Source organism: Hylobates moloch, unplaced genomic scaffold, assembly GCF_009828535.3.
Source record: "Hylobates moloch isolate HMO894 unplaced genomic scaffold, HMol_V3 SCAFFOLD_10, whole genome shotgun sequence".
NCBI classification, from domain to species: domain Eukaryota; kingdom Metazoa; phylum Chordata; class Mammalia; order Primates; family Hylobatidae; genus Hylobates; species Hylobates moloch.
In genome coordinates this window covers 30,664,592-30,685,670 of record NW_026652285.1, presented here as the reverse complement: position 1 = coordinate 30,685,670, position 21,079 = coordinate 30,664,592, and the positions used below count along the sequence as shown (strand labels likewise).

The 21,079-nt window shown below is 47.0% G+C and overlaps 2 protein-coding genes across 3 annotated transcripts in view; one reads left to right on the top strand and one right to left on the bottom strand.

Annotated features, from left to right (window-relative positions):
* The first annotated feature begins 6,034 nt into the window (after positions 1-6,034).
* Positions 6,035-21,079, top strand: part of DCAF12 (DDB1 and CUL4 associated factor 12) — a 124,906-nt gene continuing 109,861 nt past the window's right edge. The window contains exons 1-2 of one of the 2 annotated variants that reach the window (XM_032163991.2): positions 6,035-6,458; positions 7,531-7,785. In XM_032163991.2, the coding sequence (XP_032019882.1) occupies positions 6,381-6,458; positions 7,531-7,785 (333 nt within the window). In that variant the 5' untranslated portion in view covers positions 6,035-6,380. Of the gene's footprint in view, positions 6,459-7,040; positions 7,197-7,530; positions 7,786-21,079 lie in introns of those variants that run through there. The other variant, XR_009215068.1, reaches the window with a different exon arrangement.
* EFCAB13 (EF-hand calcium binding domain 13) overlaps positions 9,320-21,079 on the bottom strand; it is an 83,885-nt gene continuing 72,125 nt past the window's right edge. Inside the window, exon 13 of the mRNA XM_058444735.1 lies at positions 9,320-9,329. The gene's annotated coding sequence lies outside the window, so the exon portion shown is untranslated. The remainder of the gene's footprint in view (positions 9,330-21,079) is intronic.

The window sequence follows — 21,079 nt, the reverse complement described above, 5'->3', positions numbered from 1 at the left end:
TGTATTAAGTATTTGGAATAAATCAAGCAGGTCTCAAGGCCGAAAGAAAGAAAAGAAAAGAAGGAAGGAAGGAAGGAAGGAAGAAAGGAAAGGAAAGAAGGAAGGAAGGAAGGAAGGAAGGAAGGAAGGAAGGAAGGAAGGAAAAGAAAGAAAGGTAGAAAAGAAAAGAAAGAAGAGAAAAGAAAAAAGAAAAGAAAAGAAAGAATTATTAGACCAGAGTTCATGGGTTCCAGCTCTGGCTTATCTCTTGTCTGGCTGCATGACTTGTCATTTTGGGCCTTAGTTTTCTTTAAAACTGTAAGTTTAAGACATGAGCTGTCTCTCTATATCTACCACTTTTTTTTGAGACGGAGTCTCACTCTGTTGCACAGGCTGGAGTGCATTGGCTCAATCTCAACTCACTGCTACCTCCACCTCCCGAATTCAAGTGATTCTCCTGCCTCAGCCTCCTGAGTAGCTGGGATTACAGGTGTCCTTCACCATGCCTAGCTAATTTTTGTATTTTTAATAGAGGCCTCAAGTGATCCACCTGCCTTAGTCTCCCAAAGTGCTGGGATTACAAGTGTGAGCCACTTCGCCCAGCCTATATCTTCCACTTTTAATAACCTATGCCCAGGATCTGAAAAATACTTCCACAGTGGTTGAAGTAATTACGATTCCATGCCTCAGAGACCTCTAACATCCCTACGTCATCAGACAGCCGTTTTTGCACGCTTACCATCTGTGTTCATTTGTGTCCTATGTCCTCCGGGTCTCTTTCCTTGCTATGTTTTATTATGTTTGTATGAATTAAAATCCAAAATCCTTTTTCCTAACAGAAATACTTTCCTCCTGAGCTCTCACTTGCCCCTTTGCTAGCAAGATAGTTAATTAGCTCCAACACATGAAGGGTAGAGTCAAACAGGGAATTGTATTAACATCCGCTTTGGGCCGGGTGCGGTGGCTCACGCTTGTAATCCCAGCACTTTGGGAGGCCGAGGCGGGCGGATCACGAGGTCAGGAGATCGAGACCACAGTGAAACCCCGTCTCTACTAAAAATACAAAAAATTAGCCGGGCGTGGTGGCGGGCGCCTGTAGTCCCAGCTACTCGGAGAGGCTGAGGCAGGAGAATGGCGTGAACCCGGGAGGCGGAGCTTGCAGTGAGCCGAGATCGCGCCACCGCACTCCAGCCTGGGTGACAGAGCGAGACTCCGTCTCAAAAAAAAAAAAAAAAAAAAAAAATCCGCTTTGTTTGTTCCAGGAAACCGATGCAAATAAACAAGAGAACATTCTGTTACTAAGCAAGTATAACACAATTCAGTTTGCCCAAAACACTTTATAGTATTTCTTATTGTTTATTCTTCCTGGCAAGACCAAGGCAAGAGAAGGTAACAGGTGCAGGTCCATTAATGAGCCTCTAGCAGCACATTGCATTGTGATGAAATGGTTATAAGAACTGAATTGGAGGAGTGGGGTTAGAGAAGATTGGAACTGTTGGGGTTTTTATTTGAGGCTACAAAATAGTATAGTTTGAGGGCCAGACACTGTGGCTCACACCTGTAATATCAGCACTTTGGGAGGCCGAGGCATGCAGATCACTTGAGGTCAGGAGTTCTAGACAAGCCTGGCAAACATGGGGAAACCCTGCCTCTACTAAAAATACAAAAATCAGGGCCAGGAGTGGTGGCTCACCCCTGTAATCCCAGCACTTTGGGAGGCCGAGGCAGGCAGATGACCTGAGGTCAGGAGTTTGAGACCATCCTGACCAACATGGAAAAACCCTGTCTCTACTAAAAATACAAAAAAATTAGCCAGGCATGGTGGTGGGCACCTGTAATCCCAGCTACTCAGGAGGCTCAGGCAGGAGAATCGCTTGAACTCAGGAGGCAGAGGTTGCAGTGAGCTGAGGTTGCGCCACTGCACCCAGCCTGGGCAATGAAGTGAGACTATCTCACCAAAAAAAAAAAAAAAGAAAAATGAAAGATATTTCCAGGCTAGGCATGGTGGCTGATGCCTATAACCCCAGCACTTTGGGAAGCCAAGGCGGGTGGATCACCTGAGGTCAGGAGTTTGAGACCAGCCTGGCCAACACGGTGAAACCCCATCTCTACCAAAAATATAAAAATTAGCCAGGTGTGGTGGCGCAGGCCTGTAGTCCCAGCTACTTGGGACTGAGGCAGGAGAATCACTTGAACCCAGAAGGCAGAGGTTGCAGTGAGCTGAGATCGCACCACTGCACCCCAGCCTGGGCAGGAGAGTGAGACTCTGTCTCAAAAAGAAAAAAAAGAAATTTCCAGAACCTCAGAAGGCTCCCTGAGGTCCCCTGCCAGTTAGTAATCCTGCTTAAGGGTAATGACTGATTTCTCTTACATGGATCAGTTGTGCCTGTTTTCATACTTCATAAACATGAAATTAGGCATTTACTAATTACATTTAGGAATTACTGCTTTGGTTGGGCTCAGTGTCTCATACTTGTAATCCCAGGACTTTGGGAGGCCAAGGTGGGAAGACTGCTTAAGCCCAGGAGTTCAAGACCAGCCTGGGCAACAAGGCGAGACCCTGTCGCTACAAAAGATAAAAAATGAGCTGGGTGTGGTGGCACACGCATGCCATGCCACTGCACTCCAGCCTGGGCAACAAAGCGAGAGTTTGTCGCTCAAAAAATAAAAATAAAAAAAGGAATTACTGCTTTGTGTTTGATTTTTTTGGAGGCAGGTCTGGATCTCCCAGGCTGGAGTGCAGTGGCATGATATTGGCTCTCCACCTGCAACCTCCACCTCCTAGGCTCAAGCTATCCTCCCACCTCAGCCTGCCAACTCCCAAGTAGCTGGGACTACAGGTGCATGCCACCCCACCCAGCTAATTTTTGTATGTTTCTATAGAGACAGGATTTTCCCATGTTGCCCATGCTGGTCTCAAACTCCTGAGTTCAAGCAATCTATCTGCCTCAGCCACCCAAAGTGCTAGGATTACAGGGGTGAGGGGTGAGCCCCGTGCCCAGCAGTGTGTTTGATTTTTTTTCTTTTCTTTCTTTTTTTTTTTTTTTTTTGAGACAGAATCTCATTCTGTTGCCCAGGCTGGAGTGCAGTGGCTCGATCTCGGCTTACTGAAGCCTTGGTCTCCTGGGTTCAAGCAATTCTCCTGCCTCAGCCTCCTGAGTAGCTGGGACTACTGGCAGGCATCACCACGCCCAGCTAATTTTTGTATTTTTAGTAGAGACGGGGTTTCACCACGTTGGACAGGCTGGTCTCAAACTCCTGACCTAAGGTAATCTACCCGCCTTGGCATCCCAAAGTGATGGGATTACAGGTGTAAGCCACCTCGCCTGGCCTGATATCTATTATGCAATATTATAAAATTCATTCATATAGTTTTGTCAAGGTGAAATAAAATATATAGACGAATCTCTGAAATTAAAATGTTTTGTGAAGCAGGAATTGTACTTCAGGGCACACGCAGACTGGGTGGTCTTTGGCATGTCTGCAGAACGAAGAGAAGGTTGGAAGTTTTATAAAAAGGAAAAGTGTTACGTATTGCTCTTCAAGAAAGTTCACTGGCACTAGTAAGGTTTTGGGGAGCTGGCACATTTTGATTGGTAAGTGAAGGCAATAAGTAAAACTATTTCTGAGAGTCACAGTAGGTTGTTTTAACAGCTGTTAGATAAAACTGCTTTCAGATTACAGCAGGCAGTTTCAGCAGTGAGGCTCACTAAGAATGCCATTCTTGGAGTAGTTACGTGCCCTGAGTACTTTTTCCCCCAGCCACTCTACTACTTTACTATTGTTATCATTATTATTTTATTATTTTATTTTTTAGACAGGGTCTTGCTCTGTCACCCTGGCTGGAGTCCAGTGGCATGATCTCAGCTCACTGCAACCCAGCTACTCAGAGGCTGGTCTCGAACTCCTGACCTCAGGTGATTGGCCCAACTCGGCCTCCCAATGTGCTGGGATTACAGGCGTGAGCCACCGCACCTGGCCTGCAGTCTTTTAAAAGCAATTGTCAATTAAATTTCCAAAATGGACTTTCATTCTGTTATTTGCATAGAAATGGTGAGCTCTTGGCCAGGCGTGGTGGCTCACACCTGTAATCCTAGCACTTTGGGAGGCCGAGGTGGGCGGATCACCTGAGGTCAGGATTTTGAGACCAGCCTGGCCAACATGGTGAAACCCCATCTCCACTAAAAATACAAAAATTAGTGGGCAACCATCCTGGCTAACACGGTGAAACCCCATCTCTACTAAAAATACAAAAAATTAGCCAGGCATGGTGGCGGGCGCCTGTAGTCTCAGCTATTTGGGAAGCTGAGGCAGGAGAATGGCGTGAACCCGGAAGGCGGAGCTTGCAGTGAGCCGAGATCGCACCACTGCACTCCATCCTGGGCGACAGAGCGAGACTCTGTCTCAAAAAAGAAAAAACAAAAAATTAGCTGGGCAACGTGGCGAGCACCTGTAATTTGAGCTACTCAGGAGGCTGAGGTAGGAGAATCACTTGAACCCAGAAGGCAGAGGTTGCAGTGAGCCGAGATTGTGCCACCGCACTCCAGCCTAGGCTACAGAGTGAGACTCCATCTCAAAAAAAAAAAAAAAGAAAAGAAATGGCGAGCTCTGCCATAAGGTGCATTTGGGGATGGTTCCTGGGATGTGAAGATGAAGTAAAGGAACTTTGAGAAAGAGACTGCAGCAGTGCCCAGTGTGCCCCTCTTGGCACTGACAGCTCAATCTGAGCCTAGAGATTCTCAAAGGATTCCAGACTCTTGCTCAAGGGCTCCTGGGTCATCCAGAGCATTGCAGGGCAAGACAATTAGAACAGACTCAAAAAAGAAAGCTGACCCACTCATGACCCATTCACTATGTGCATATCTCTAAAGGGACAGGCCTGACCAAATAAGATGGAGCTGCCTTTTCCAAGACATTAGGGGTTAGTGGCAGTGCCAACTTGGGATGGCAGGAGACCCTGCTTCAATCTGGTCTTTGATTCGGCTTGGAAAACAAATCCAGATCTCCTTGTTGACAGAACTTGAGATGGTCCAACAGAGTTCCTTGGAGGTATAAGGCCTGAGGCCTGAAGCCTGAAGGGACCAGCAGGTAACTGGGCACCACAGCCTGAGGCCAATCAGCCCCAAGCAAGAGCATCCTGCTTCCTCAGAGGGTTTGTTTGCCTGAGGAAAGTGAAGGCTGGCAGTCATATTCCTTCAAGATCCTCCAAAAATGTTGGCAACGGTGATCCTGATGAAGCCCCCTTGTTTGGAGGCCAATGCCAGCTCTAACTGGACTGGCAAGCCAAAAATGACCACTCTCTTTCCTGTAGTTCAGAATTCCCGACCTGCCCTAATGGAGACGCAACCTGAATCCAAGAGTGAGGCAGGCAGCGACAGATAAGTTACAGCGTGATGCCTACTTCATAAAGCACAAAAGACCATGTGGTTTAGATGGCAGGTCATGGAAATCTAAAGGGAATGGTGAAGTTGCACCGTAAGGGGAAGGTGACGGAGGGGCTGAAGCAGTTCGGACAGAAGAAAAGATCAGGAGACAGAGCGGAGAATGGAGCCTCAGGGCTATCCAGGGGTGGGAAGAGGGTAGCCAGAGACTCGTGGGGCGGCCTGGGTTTGTTGTGCTGGGCAGGTTCTCAGTGGTGGGAAAGTCTGGCCACACTGCCCTGGCTTCCTGACTGGACTTCACCTCGAGGGTGGGGGCGGTTTCTGCCCCACCCCTCACCCCCCTGTCCAGCCCTTGGAGCCAGGGCACGGTTTGTGACAGATTCCGGGAAACGTTTGGTGCCAGATGGGAGGTAACCGGTGGCGGCTACCGGGTTAAGGCCTGCACTAGGGAGGATTCCTTCCCCCAGCAGCGGTGGTGGTCCTCACTTCCGGGGGCCTGCGGTGGACGGGCTGGGGTCGGAGGTCGGCGGCCAGAAGTCAGATTCCCCTGGCCCCAGCTCGTCCACTTCCATCCAGCGGCTGCCAAACAACAGTTGAAAATGGCCTGGCGGCGGCCGGGAAACACCAGCGAACTATTTTCCAACCCCGAGATCCCGCCCCTCTCGTTCCGGCCGTGTTTCCGTGGCGACGCTGTCCGCAGTGCGGCTGCGCAAGGGTGACGGCGCGCGAGCAAGGGGGCGGGGGGGTGTTTTGGTTCTAGCCGCTCGCCGTCCTTGCAGGCTCTGCCGTTGGAAAGCCTCTCATTCTCGCTTCCCCTTCCCTTTCCCGGCCCAAGTCCTTCCTCTCTCTTTCTTTTCTTTCCGCGTATCATTTTTCTGCTGCCGCTCCGGGTCCGGGCCATTTTCCGGGCCGGGCGCACTAAGGTGCGCGGCCCCGGGGCCCAGTATATGACCTGCCGTCCTGCTATCCCTCGCTTCCCCCGCCCCATGTGGCTGCGGGGCCGCGGCGGCGCTGTCCACTATGGCCCGGAAAGCAGTTAGCAGGAAGCGGAAAGCGCCCGCCTCGCCGGGAGCTGGGAGCGACGCTCAGGGCCCGCAGGTGAGGGTTGAGAGGCCGGCACCTGGGTGGTGAGGCCGAGGAACCAAGATGGGCTTAGGGTCTGCAGATCGTGCGACAGGAATCGGGGTCCAAGGTCTGCAGTCAGAGGCAAAACAGGAATGGGGCCAGGGCCTATAGAGTCAGGACTGGACCCTCGTTAACTGGAGGGCAGATAGGCCAGGGCGGTGAGGAGCCAAAGGGGAACTCAGCAATGGGACATAATCCGCGGGAGGCCTGCAGTCGTGGATAGGGCTTGAAAAGAAACCAGAATCTTGGCTTTGGAGGAAGGGGAAACCGAAGTTAAGGGAATCGGAAACAAACTCTGGTAGAGTGAACTCTACCTTCCATGGGCCCTAGGAAGCTGGGATGATTGCGTCCCTCCTGGAAGAAGTTTCCCTATATGTATACCCAACCCTGAGCTGGGCCTTTTGGCATTTAGACCCCAAAAGAAACAACAGTTCCCAGGTATCATCTCTATACCGCCGCCTTTCGAGGGGAAGGCCTTCTTGGACATAGATATGGCCTCTGATTTCCCGGGGGCCTACTACCCCGTTGGTGGTTGATTTTTCGAATTCTGCAACTACCTGGAGCGCGGGCATGATGACAGAGGAACGGTCATTGATGATGCGTCCCTGGAAGACCTGGGAGCCAGGTCTGGCTCCTTGGACTGTATCTTCCCTGCTCCAGTGGGAGTACAGACTGAGAGGGAGAAGGGGGCTGGGTAGAGATGCAGCCCAGGTCGGTATGGGAATCACTCGACCTCTCATTTCCTTTAATCTTTCACTCCTAAAATGTCTAGTAAACCTTTTAGTCTGTTCTATTCTGCATTCATTCCCTTGACTTTCAGCCCTTGTAATTCACATAGGTAAGTTTGACTGTGAGCAATATCTTTTTAATGTTGGAAGAGTTAAACGACTTTCTGGATTGAGATTCTTGTTCTCTTGTGTTTGTATTTGTGTTGTTTGTAAATTCTGCAGTGTGAGTTATGAGTCGTTGGTGATTTCTGTAATACAGTAGGATCCGTTCTGAAGAAGAGTAGCCAAAGCCCTGATTTCTAATGTTGTTTCCACAGTTTGGCTGGGATCACTCGCTTCACAAAAGGAAAAGACTTCCTCCTGTGAAGAGATCCTTAGTATACTACTTGAAGAACCGGGAAGTCAGGCTACAGAATGAAACCAGCTACTCTCGAGTGTTGCATGGTTATGCAGCACAGCAACTTCCCAGTCTCCTGAAGGAGAGAGAGTTTCACCTTGGGACCCTTAATAAAGTGTTTGCATCTCAGTGGTTGAATCATAGGCAAGTGGTGTGTGGCACAAAATGCAACACGGTAAGTGTCTGGGGGGATGTGACCTCTCCCCTAGGTCGTGGATATATTGCTCCACTTGCTCTAGAACCTCTGCTAGTTTTCCCATCTGTTTCTTTTAGGAGGGACTTGCCTTACTCTCCTTTCCATTCTTTCCCGTTGGTGACTTCTTCCTCTTTTTGTGCTCCTTTTTTCACTCATACATTTCTTTTCTGATAAGTCTTCAAAGGAGTGTATTTCTTTAGGCCCTCTCTGGATGTGCTGCTTCTAGAGGGTTGTTTATTTGTTTTTGCCTCATCTTTTTATGCTGGTTTTTAAGTCATAGGCCTCAAAGAAAAGACTTAAGAAATAATGATGCTCAGAGCATCATTCAGGATACGTAACAGTGAAAACAGCCTAAGAACGTATGTCGAAGTATTTAAAATAGCACACTTGGCTGTTTTTTATTTTTATTTTTTATTTATTTATTTATTTATTTATTTATTTATTTATTTATTTATTTTGAGACGGAGTCTTGCTCTGTCGCCCAGGCTGGAGTGCAGTGGCGCCATCTCGGCTCACTGCAAGCTCCGCCTCCCGGGTTCACGCCATTCTCCAGCCTCAGCCTCTCCGAGTAGCTGGGACTACAGGCGCCTGCCACCACGCCCGGCTAATTTTTTGTATTTTTAGTAGAGACGGGGTTTCACCGTGGTCTTGATCTCCTGACCTCGTGATCCGCCCGCCTCGGCCTCCCAAAGTGCTGGAATTACAAGCGTGAGCCACCGCGCCCGGCCACTTGGCTGTTTTTTAGTGAACAGAATCTAAAAATACATAAACTGAAATATGAGAAATACATGAACTGTTTCCTATAAGGAAGGCAGGGAATGTGTGTCTGGTAGTATATTTCAGGGTATAAGCATTTGCTGTTTGGAAAGTAGCCTTTTTAAGAGTGAATAGAAAGACAGTTATAAATGAATGAAGTGAAAAATTTCTCAGTAAGCTTTGTAACCAACCCAGTTGTAGGCCAGGATAAAATAAGTCAAAGGGCGGAAATGTTTGGAACAGAGTCCACGAATAGCATGATGTCAGAGGATTGGCAAATGAAAAGAGGCAGGGCCTAGGGCCTAGGGGTGGGAAATGATTACGCCCAGCCCTCCCTCCGTTTTCACCTCACCCTGTGTGAATGGACAAGTAATGTCATAATGTGTGAGTAAATTGACCCTGGACTGAAACACATTTTGGATCATTAAAAGAGAGAAGATTGCTCTAGATCAAGAAAGTCTTAAGTACTAGGAGAAGTGTCTGTTTATAAAGGACATAGGCAAAAATTTAAACAGTTTTAAGGAAGGAAATAATAGCATGGTGGTTGGTCTGTTTATAAAGGACATAGGCAAAAATTTAAACAGTTTTGAGGAAGGAAATAATACCATGGTGGTTGGGGCCAACCTTTCGTTTCCTCTTCTGTTGAGAGTCGCTTGTCTTACACAGAAGCCTTTCAAAACTAAGTGGTGGCAACAGGCCTCCACAGAACTTCCTTTTCTTGGTCTCTCCAGCTGCCCACTCATGGTTGAGAACTGTCATCCTTGTCACTTGGAGAAGAAAAAGAGTCTCCTGCTTGAAAGAGTTCATTCCACTCCCTGCACATGCATTATAGTGTTTAGCCTAGCAAATATTACTGAATTGTAAACTGAATTAATCATCATAACCTCTTGCTTCTTGAATTTATTGACACTATTTTGAAGGCGAGCATAACAAGTAATAATTTAACCTACTCTTAATTCCTACCTCTTTCTGTCTTCCTACATCCTCATAAGTGTTTGGGGCAAGGGGAGCAAGCTGTTTTCATTTTATAGTTAGTATTTGTTTGTTTTTGCTTAGCTTCTAGAACCAAAGCAGGGAGCTAGGAATGGTGCTCTTCTCTGAACTTTGTGACATTGGGCAAATGATTCCCTTATTTGTGCTTTTGTTTTTGCATCAGCAAAATGGGAATGATAATACCTGGTGCTGAGAAGGTGTCTGCATGCATCTGGGAAATATTCTAAGTTAGCAAATATCTTACTTATTTAGAAGTACTAGTAGCGGTAAAAATGATTCCATAACCTTTTCCCACAATTTGAAGAGAGGAAAATTATTTAAAAATTGGAACTGTCTTTGGATAATGTGTGAAGATTTCAGAGGTGGGAGAGATTATGTTGTATTCTCAATAGTAAAGTTTTGATGTAGAATGTCCTTGTGCTGGGTTAACAATCAAACTAGGGCAGTCATTCAATCCCCAGATTTCTTGGCCCCAGCTAGCACAGCAGTAACAGCAAGGATAGCCAACTGTTGTTTTTATCATTAATTAACAATACAGTCATATTTTTACTCAACTACTTAAGTAGAGATGGTATAACCTTAATTAGAACATGGATCTGGCAGCTGGGATGGGTTAGGCATATGTTCGTGGTTTAGACTCACGCAAATTCAGATTGGCTGCAGAGCCAGACAGAAAAGCTAAGTGAAGAAAAGTTTGCTAGGCACAAGACAGTAAGGAGTAGTAGGGGCTGCAAAGAACTACAGAAGGCATTCTTGACTTTACCCAACTGTTGCCGTGTAGGAATTTGAGCCTAGTGTTAAAAAGATTTTCTTTTGCAGGGCAAGGTGGCTCACACCTGTAATCCCAGCACTTTGGAAGGCCAAGGCGGGCGGATCACCTGAGGTCAGGAGTTCGAGACCAGCCTGGCCAACATGGTGAAACCCTGTCTGTATAAAAGTACAAACAGGTTGGGCGCAGTGGCTCACGCTTGTAATCCCAGCACATTGGGAGGCCGAGGCGGGCGGATCACGAGGTCAGGAGATCGAGACCACAGTGAAACCCCATCTCTACTAAAAATACAAAAAATTAGCGGGGCGTGGTGGCGGGCGCCTGTAGTCCCAGCTACTCGGAGAGGCTGAGGCAGGAGAATGGCGTGAACCCGGGAGGCAGAGCTTGCAGTGAGCCGAGATTGCGCCACTGCACTCCAGCCTGGGCGACAGAGCGAGACTCCGTCTCAAAAAAAAAAAAAAAAAAAAAGTACAAACAAATTAGCTGGGCATGATGGTGGGTGCCTGTAATCCCAGCGACTCGGGAGGCTGAGGCAGGAGAATTGCTTGAACCCGGGAGGCGGAGGTTGTAGTGAGCTGAGATTGCGCCATTCTACTCCAGCCTGGGCAACAGAGCAAGACTGTCTCAAAAAAAAAAAAAAAAAAAAAATGATACTAATGCCTTGAATCTATGTAACTGGAAAGATGGCAGGGTGAATGTTAAGGAACAGATTTGGGTTTTGTCCTTTTCATCAATTAGTTGAAGCTTGGCAGAGAGTAAGGATTGAAGTTAGTGATTTGGCAGTCATTTATGTAGAAGGAATTATTGAAATTGTTACATTACCATGGGAAAGACAGTAGAGAGCAGGCATTCCTGGCTTGAGTTGTGAGTTGTGTAAACTTTCCCTAAAATTGCAAAGTTTTGATTATATGTGTACTTTCTGGGCAAGATTTTGCGGGGGGTGGTGTGGGAAGTAGTTCTTAGTTTTTGTCCTTAGATTTTCGAAGAGTGTACTATGAGCCAAAAATGGTTAAGAACCACTGATACTGACAGATAAGCTAAGGAGAGAACCTTGGAAAACATGTACATTTACACGGCAAGAAGAACTGCTGTGGGGGAGCAGGGAACTCAGGAAAACCAGGAGAATACAGAAAAGAATTCAAGAAAAGAGGACTCTATTTTTGTGTTTTTTTGTTTGTTTGTTTGTTTTTTGAGACAGAGTCTCGCTATGTCGCCAGGCTGGAGTGCAGTGGCGCGATCTCGGCTCACTGCAACCTCTGCCTCCTGGGTTCAAGCAATTCTCCTGCCTCAGCCTCCCGAGTAGCTGGGATTACAGGTACGTGCCACCATGCCCAGCTAATTTTTGTATTTTTAGTAGAGATAGAGTTTCACCCTGCTGGTCAGGATGGTCTCGATCTTCTGACCTCGTGATCCGCCTGCCTCGGCCTCCCAAAGTGCTGGGATTACAGGCATGAGCCACCGCGCCTGGTGGAAAAGAGGACTCTTGAAGGAGCTGGGGGTGGGGCGTGATTTGAGGAGAAGGATGGCAATCGGCAGAGTGATGATCTACACAGTTGGAGGTATTTAGTTTTGGACGTGAACTCTTACTTCCCGTTGTCAGCACTCTCCAGCCAAAGATTCTCAGGGACTGTTGTTGTAGCAGAACAAGTCAGATACAGTTGCTTGTTGTACCTAGGAGAACCTTCACCGTAGGGGAGTGAGGGACCTCTCGGTAAGAGTGCCGGAAAGGAGTTACAACACTGGGACTTGTTGCACGTGATTTGGGGGAAGGCTTAAGGATATAGCACTTTGCTCCAGATGGATACTGTCACGACAGGGGCAAATTCTATATTTGGGTATCTTAATCTTATCTAGCAGGAGGTTAAAGCTGTAATTGATAAAGATGAAACAGTCATTTATATTAGCCAGGTTAAGGGGATGTTTGATCTTTTTGTGGTTTAGGCAGTGTTCTTGGGTTTTTTGTTTGTTTGTTTTTTGAGATGGAGTCTCGCTCTGTCACTCAGGCTGGAGTACAGTGGCACGATCTTGGCTCACTGCAACCTCCATCTCCCAGGTTCAAGTGATGCTCTCACCTCTGCCTCCCAAGTGGCTGGGACTACAGGCACATGCCACCACACACAGCTAATTTTCGTATTTTTAGTAGAGACAGGGTTTCACCATGTTGGCCAGGCTGGTCTCGAACTCCTGACCTCAGGTGATCCACCCGCTTCGGCCTCCTAAAGTGCTGAGATTACAGGTGTGAGCCACCTTGCCTGGCCAGTGTGCTTGTTTTGGTCTGTGTTCAGGTATGATTATAGAGTGGTCTTGTTTTTGTCTTTATCACAGTTACAGAGTGGCCTTGTCTGATGTTGATATTCTCTGAAATTATTTATTTACACTAGGACACCAAGGCCTACCTGAGAGTATCAGGCTAACCCATTATGTCAGGGTTGCTTTGTTTTCTTTTTTTTCTTTTTTTTTTGAGACCACGTCTTGCTGTGTTGCCCAGGCTGGAGTGCAGTGGCGCGATCTTGGCTCACTGTAACCTCTGCCTCCGGGTTCAAGCGATTTTTGTGCCTCAGCCTCCCGACTAGCTGGGACTACAGGCGTGTGCTACCATGCCTGGCCAATTTTTGTATTTTTAGTAGAGATGGGGTTTCACCATGCTGGCCAGGCTGGTCTCAAATGCCTGACCTCATGTAATCTGCCCGCCTCAGCCTCCCAAAGTGCTGGGATTACAAACGTGAGCCACCGTGCCCGGCTGCTTTATTGTTTTTCAAGACAGCGTTTTGCACTCAGGGTGGAGTACAGTGGTGCAGTCATGGCTCACTGCAGCTTCAAATTCCTGGGCTCAAGGGATCCTCCTGCCCCAGAATCCTGAGTAGCTGGGACTATACCACATGCCATCATACCTGGCCTTTTTTTTTTTTTTTTTTGAGATGGACTTTCGTTCTTGTTGTCCAGGCTGAAGTGCAGTGGCTCGGTTTCAGCTCACTGCAACCTCCGCCTCCCAGGTTCAAGTGATTCTCCTGCCTCAGCCTCTTGAGTAGCTGGGATTATAGGTGCCTACCACCAAGCCCGGCTAATTTTTTGGTGTTTTTTAGTAGAGACGGGGTTTCACCATGTTGGCCAGTATTGGCTGGGCATAGTGGCTCATGACTGTAATCCAGCACTTTGGGAAGCCGAGACAGGAAGATCACTTGAGCCCAGAGATTCAAGACCAGCCTGGGCAATGTAGTGAGACCCCATCTCTACAAAATATTTAAGAATTAGCTGGGCATGGTGGCTTGTGCCTTTGGTCCTAGCTATTCAGGAGGCTGAAGTGGGAGGATGGCTTGAGTCTGGGAAGTGGAGGCTGCAGTTAAATGGGATTACACCACTGCACTCTAGCCTGGGTGACAGAGCATGACCCTGTCTCAAAAAAAAAAAAAACAAAAAAAACCCACAAAAGTACATAGTATTTGTTGAAAGAAGAGCCTAAAAATGTTATACCCTTTCGCCTAAAATGTTCACACCTGAGAATTTATCCAAAGGAAAAGTTGTTTTTAACAAGATCATAATTGGAAGCTACTTAATCTAAATACTAACAATCGAATACTTAAGTAAATAGTGATAAATCTGGATGGTATTATGCAGACATTAACATAATTATGGAGACTGTAATGTGTAAAGCATTCAATATGTTTAATGAAATGAGATACAAAATCCTGTCTCTGCTGATGATAGCTGTGCACAATTATAATATATATGTGGTTGAAGACTAAACAGGAACCTGACAAATGAAAAACAGATTTTAAAAGAGAAGATTCTGAGTGATCTTTCTTGCATTTTAAATTTCTGTATTGTTGATGAAGTATTGTTTGTACAATAAACACTCATCTTTTAAAATTGTTGTTTCAGTTAGAGGAACCTTGCATTTTCTTATCCTAAAATGATGGTGAGAAGGACTGAAGTAGGGGCTCAAAAATACAGTAGTAGAATATGCAACAAAAGGAGTTGCTCCTCGGCCGGGCGCGGTGGCTCACACCTGTAATCCCAGCACTTTGGGAGGCCGAGGCGGGCGGATCAGGAGGTCAGGAGATCGAGACCATCCTGGCTAACACAGTGAAACCCCGTCTCTACTAAAAATACAAAAAATTAGCCGGGCGAGGTGGCGGGCGCCTGTAGTCCCAGCTACTCGGGAGGCTGAGGCAGGAGAATGGCGTCAACCCCGGGGGGCGGAGCCTGCAGTGAGCCAAGATCTCGCCACTGCACTCCAGCCTGGGCGACAGCGAGACTCTGTCTCAAAAAAAAAAAAAACAAAAACGGAGTTGCTCCTCTTAGTCACACAGTGAGTTTTTTGGAGCTCAAAATAGTCCCTGGAGAGGGCTCTGGATTCTCAATGCGCAAATACACAACCGTATGGTCCTGGTCCTCAAGTCTTAATGCTGTTACACTTAGGAAGTAAGTGTGAGATAAGAGAGATATTATTATTATTATTATTATTATTATTTTCTTTTTTTAGACAGGGTCTTACTCTGTTGCCCAGGCTGGAGTGCAGTGGCGCAATCTTGGCTCACTGCAACCTCCGCCTCCCAGGTTCAAGCGATTCTCCTGCCTCAGCCCCACCAAGTAGCTGGGATTACAGGCGTGTGCCACCATGCCCAGCTAATTTTTGTATTTTTAGTAGAGACGGGGGTCTTGCCATATTGGCCAGCCTGGTTTTGAACTCTTGACCTCAGGTGATCTGCCCACCTCTGCCTCCCAAAGTGCTGGGATTATACGCATGACCCACCACTCCCGGCCATATTATTACTTAACACTATTGTTAAGAGTTTATAATCGCTTATACCAGATATGTATAGTTTGCAAGTTAGGGATAAAGCTCCCTGTTAATTCTGAGTAGAAGGCCTCATACCTGGAAATATCACCAGGGAACAAAAACCTGAAAGTTTCCTGTGTAGAGATTTTCTCCTGAATAACTTACATGTTAACTATTAGCATCCTTGAGTATACAGAAATCAATTTCAGGCCGGGCGCAGTGGCTCACTCCTGTAATCCCAGCACTTTGGGAGGCTGAGGCAGCTGGATCACTTGAGGCCAGGAGTTCGAGACCAGCCCAGCCAACACGGTGAAACCTCGTCAAAGGTAGCCGGGCGCGGTGGCTCACGCCTGTAATCCTAGCACTTTAGGAGGCCGAGGCGGGCGGATCATGAGGTCAGGAGATCGAGACCATCCTGGCTAACACAGTGAAACCCTGTTTCTACTAAAAAAAAAAAGTACAAAAAATGAGCCGGGCGTGGTGGCAGGCGCCTGTAGTCCTAGCTACTCGGGAGGCTGAGGCAGGAGAATGGCCTGAACCCGGGAGGCAGAGCTTGCAGTGAGCCGAGATTGTGCCACTGTACTCCAGCCTGGGCTACAGAGCGAGACTCCACCTCAAAAAAAAAACACAACAAAAAAAACCCTGTCTCTACTAAAAACACAAAAATTAGCCGGGCATGATGCCGCATGCCTGTGGTCCCGGCTACTCGGGAGTCTGAGGCAGGACAATCGCTTGAACCCAGGAGGCGGAGGTTGTAGTGAACTGAGATTGTGCCACTGCACTCCAGCCTGGGCGACAGAGTGAGTCTGTCTTTTTTTCCATCTTGGAAAAAAAACAAAAGAAATAAATCAATTTCCATCTTCTATAGGAAGAAATAAAGATTCTTATGAAATCAGACTATTGGACCAATCCTTTTATTTCGCCTTTCATTTTTCAGATTGGTATCAGTTGGAAATAGGTGATGGGATTTGTAAACGTAAAAGCAATACTAAATAGGGTTCTGATTTAACAGTCCAAGAATAATTTCTTTTTTTTGTTTGTTTTTTTGACACAGAGTTTCGCTCTTGTTGCCAGGCTGGAGTGTGATGGCGCAATCTCGGCTCACCGCAACCTCCGCCTCCTGGGTTCAAGCGATTCTCCTGCCTCAGCCTCCCGAGTAGCTGGAATTACAGGCATGCGCCACCACGCCCAGCTAATTTTGTATTTTTAGTGGAGATGGGGTTTCTCCATGTTAGTGAGGCTGGTCTCAAACTCCCAACCTCAGGTGATCCGCCTGCCTGGGCCCCCCAAAGTGCTGGGATTACAGGCGTAAGCCACTGCACCCAGCAAGAATTTCTTTTTAACAAATATTTGTTTAGATAGATGCTTATGGTAGCTAAACCTCTATTGTATGTTGTCAAAGTTTATGTGGTGACTTTGGTGGGTACTAGGTAAAATCAAGGTGTCTTGCCAAAGCTGGCTTTTAGGACTCAGTCGATTTTTAACAGAGACCTCCAAAATCAAGGATTAGAGGCCGGGCGCAGTGGCTCACACCTGTAATCCCAGCACTTTGGCCGGCCGAGGCAGGCAGATCACGAGGTGAGGAGATCAAGACCATCCTGGCTAACACGGTGAAACCCCGTCTCTACTAAAAATACAAAAAATTAGCCGGGCATGGTGGTGAGTGCCTTTTTTTTTTTTTGAGCTCCATCTCAAAAAAAAAAAAAAATCAAGGATTAGAAATCAATTTACTGCTAGATATAAATCTTATAAGAATTATGTCACTTAAATCCAAAATAATTGTAAATCCTAATGTGGCCCTCCTTCCACGAAGTCATGATTCTGTGGCGAAACATCAGAATTCAAGACCTGTTATGAAGTACCATTACTTATCTTAGCTAGCTAGTGGTGTAGCCCATCTTGTGTAGGAACAGTTTAGATTCACAGCTCAGAGTGTCTAAGATCTTGGTGTAGCGCAGACACATGGATTGATTGATGATTGATTTTTGAGACGGAGTCTCGCTCTATTGCCCAGGCTGGAGTGTAGGGGCATGATCTCCGCTCACTGCAACCTCTGCCTCTTGGGTTCAAGCGATTCTTCTGCCTCATCCTCCCGAGTAGCTGGGATTATGCACCCGCCACTGTGCCCGGCTAATTTATGTATTTTTAGTAGAGATGGTGTTTCGCCATGTTGGCCAGGGTGGTCTCAAACTTCTGACCTAGAGTGATCTGCCCCCCTCAGCCTCCCAAATGCTAGGATTACAGGCGTGAGCCACCGTGCCCAGCCGGATGTATTTATTAATTTATTATTATTATTTGAGACAGAGTCTTGCCCTGTTGCCCAGGTTGAGTGGTGCCATCTTGGCTCACTACAATGTCCACCACCCGAGTTCAGGCGATTCTCCTGCTTCAGCCTCCCAAGTAGCTGGGACTACAGGTGCACACTGCCATGCCCGGCTAATTTTTGTATTTTTAATGGAGACAGGGTTTCATTCACTGTGTTGGCCAGGCTGATCTTGAACTCCTGACCTCGAGTGATCTGCCTGCCTTGACCGCCCAAAGTGCTGGGATTGCAGCTGTGAGCCACTGTGCCCAGCCAGATTTATTTATTTATTTGTATTATTTATTTATTTATTTTTGAGATGGACTCTCACTCTGTCACCCAGGCTGGAGTTCAGTGGCGCGATCTCTGCAGCCTACCCCTCCTGGGTTTAAGCGATTCTCCTACCTCAGCCTCCTGAGTAACTGAGATTAGTAACTGCCACCATGCCCGGCTAATTTTTATATTTTTAGTAGAGACAGGGTTTGCCATGTTTGCCAGGCTGGTCTTGAACTCCTGACCTCAGTTGATCTGCCCACCTCCCAAAGTGTTAGGATTACAGGCGTGAGCCACCGCCTCCAGCCCTGGATTTATTTATTTAATTTTTTTCCTCCTTATGCCCCAGTACTAAGAGGAGGCCCTGGATTTCAGTAAAACAACGTTCATTGCCATGTTTTGTATTACTAAAAATTTAGACATGGCATAAATGTTCAATAATAGGGAATTAATTCAATTAATGTTAGTAAATTCATGCAGTGAACTACCTTATCGCCGTTAAAGGCATGTAGTGGCAAGGCATGATGGCTCATGTCTGTAATCCCGCACTTTGGGAGGCTAAGGCGGGAGGATTGCTTGAGCCCAGGAGGGTTTTATTACAACATGGGCAACAAAGTGGGACCCTGTCTCTATAATTAAAAAAGATGTACAGTAGTTCAAACTGTTCACCCATCACTATTTCCTCAGTGTAAGTTCCTAAAATTGGTATTACAAGCTATATATATATGGAGAGGCTGCAGAGACTGTAGGCTCCTGCTACGTATATATATACTTTTTTTTTTTTTTTGAGACGGAGTCTTGCTCTGTCGCCAGGCTGGAGTGCAGTGGCGCTATCTCGGCTCACTGCAACCTCCGCCTCCCAGGTTCAAGTAATTCTTCTGCCTCAGCCTCCCGAGTAGCTGGGACTACAGGTGCACGCCACCATGCCCAGCTCATTTTTTTTTTTTTTTTTTTTTTTGAGATGGAGTCTCACTCTGTGGCCCAGGCTGGAATACAGTGGTGTGATCTCAGTTCACTGCAAGCTCTGCCTCCCGGGTTCACGCCATTCTCCTGCCTCAGCCTCCCAAGTAGCTGGGACTACAGGTGCCCGCCACTGCGCCCGGGTAATTTTTTGTATTTTTAGTAGAGGCGGGGTTTCACCAGGTTAGCCAGGATGGTCTCGATCTCCTGACCACGTGATCCGCCCGCCTCAGCCTCCCAAAGTGCTGGTATTACAGGTGTGAGCCACCGTGCCCAGCTGCCCAGCTAATTTCTGTATTTTTAGTAGAGGCGGGGTTTCACCAGGTTAGCCAGGATGGGCTTGATCTCCTGACCACGTGATCCACCCGCCTCGGCCTCCCAAAGTGCTGGGATTACAGGTGTGAGCCACCGTGCCCGGCCGCTATACATATTTTTAATGTTTGATACATACTCTCTGTCCATTTTCCGTTGTGTTTCTTGGTCTTGGCTCTCTCCTTTGCTCCTCCCCACTGTCTCAGATTGGGATAGTGAATAGATTCTTCTGCTTTGATTTCACTTGTCTTTCCTTTCCCCACCTCTCCACAGACAGGTTGCCTACCTGTCTTTTACTGACTGCAACATAGTGTGTCTTGTCTGTATGACCTGCATAGAATTACTTTCCTTTCTCATTGGGCTCCAGTCTGAAACACCCTTGAATTTTAGAAACATTGTAAGGTTACCCCTTCCTCTTTTTTTTGTTTTTGTGTTTTTTGTTTTTAGAGGCAAGGTCTTGCTCTGTCACCCAGGCTGGAGGGCGGTGGCACAATTATAGCTCACTGAAGCCTTGACCTCCTGGGCCCATGGGATCCTCGTTCTTCAGCCTCCCAAACAGCTGGGACTGTAGGCTCCTGCTACCACATCTGACTCCTTTTTTTTAAGCTATCTTCGTCTTTGTGTACATTCATTTACATTTGTGTAGATACACATGAATGCATGCAGAGGTAGACTTACTAGTCTTACATGTCTCTTTTCCCCCCTGTCCTAGAATGTAAACTGCAGGGAGCCTGAGCCTCGAGCTTACCTTGCTGCACTGCTAGTTTCTGGCAGGGATCCCAGTAGGTTAATGTGGAGCAGGCTCATTCTGGGAAATGTTACTGGAGCTGCATGAATCCTTGGACCCTTGTCAAAGAGCTTGGGAAGAGATTCTGTGGCAGCTCATCCACATCCCTGTTTCTTCCCATGAAGAAGCCGGATGGCTCTATCCTTCAAGTGGTTCATTGTCATTCCTCTGCAATAATGAGGGTGAGGTTGGGGGCACACTCTTAGTTTAGCTAATTTTTGGATTTTTAGTAGAGACAGGGTTTCACCACATTGGCCAGGCTGGTCTCAAACTCCTGACCTCAGGTGATCCACCAGCCTCGGACTCCCAAAGTACTGGGATTACAGGCGTGAGCCACCACGTCCAGCCAAGATCAACTTTTTAAGGTTCTACATATAAGTGAGGTCATTCAGTATTCTGTACTTGGCTTGTTTCACTTAACATAATGTCCTCTAGGTTCATCCATGTTGTCCAAAGGATTTCATTCTTTTTTATAGCTAAACAGTATTGCATTGTGTATCTGTGCCACATTTTTTTTTGAGACGGAGTATTTGCCCTGTCGCCCAGGCTGGAGTGCAGTGGCGTGATCTCGGCTCACTGCAAGCTCCACCTCCCAGGTTCACGCCGTTCTCCTGCCTCAGCCTCCTGAGTAGCTGGGACTACAGGTACCCGCCACCAGGCTTGGCTAATTTTTTTGTATTTTTAGTAGAGACGGGGTTTCACTGTGTTAGCCAGGATGGTCTCTATCTCCTAACCTCATGATCCGCCTGCCTCGGCCTCCCAAGTGCTGGGATTACAGGCATGAGCCACTGCGCCTGGCCTGTGCCACATTTCTTTATGCATTTATTCATTGATGCACACTTAGGCTGATTCCATATCTTGGCTATTGTGAATAATGCTGCAGTAAACATGCAAATTCAGAAATGCCTAATGGAAGAGTTTTAGGGTAAGGCCTGGGAATTGTTTTTGTTTTGTAGTGTTTTGTATTTTTTTTTTCTTTTTAAAGAAAATTCAGCCTGGGTGCGGTGGCTCATGCTTGTAATCCCAGCACTTTCGGAGGCTGAGATGAGCGGATCACTTGAGGTCAGGAATTCGAGACCAGTCTCGCTAATATGGTGAAACCCTGTCTCTACTAAAATTTCAAAAATTAGCTGGCACAGTGGTGTTCACCTGCCATCCCAGCGATTTGGGAGGTTGAGGCACGAGAATCATTTGAACCCGGGAGCCGAGATCACGCCACAGATTCCAGCTTGGGTGACAGAGCTAGACTCTGTTTCAGAAAAAAAATAAGAAAAAATTCAGGCTGCGTACAGTGGCCCATGCCTGTAATCCCAGCACTTTTGGAGACCAAGGCAGGCAGAT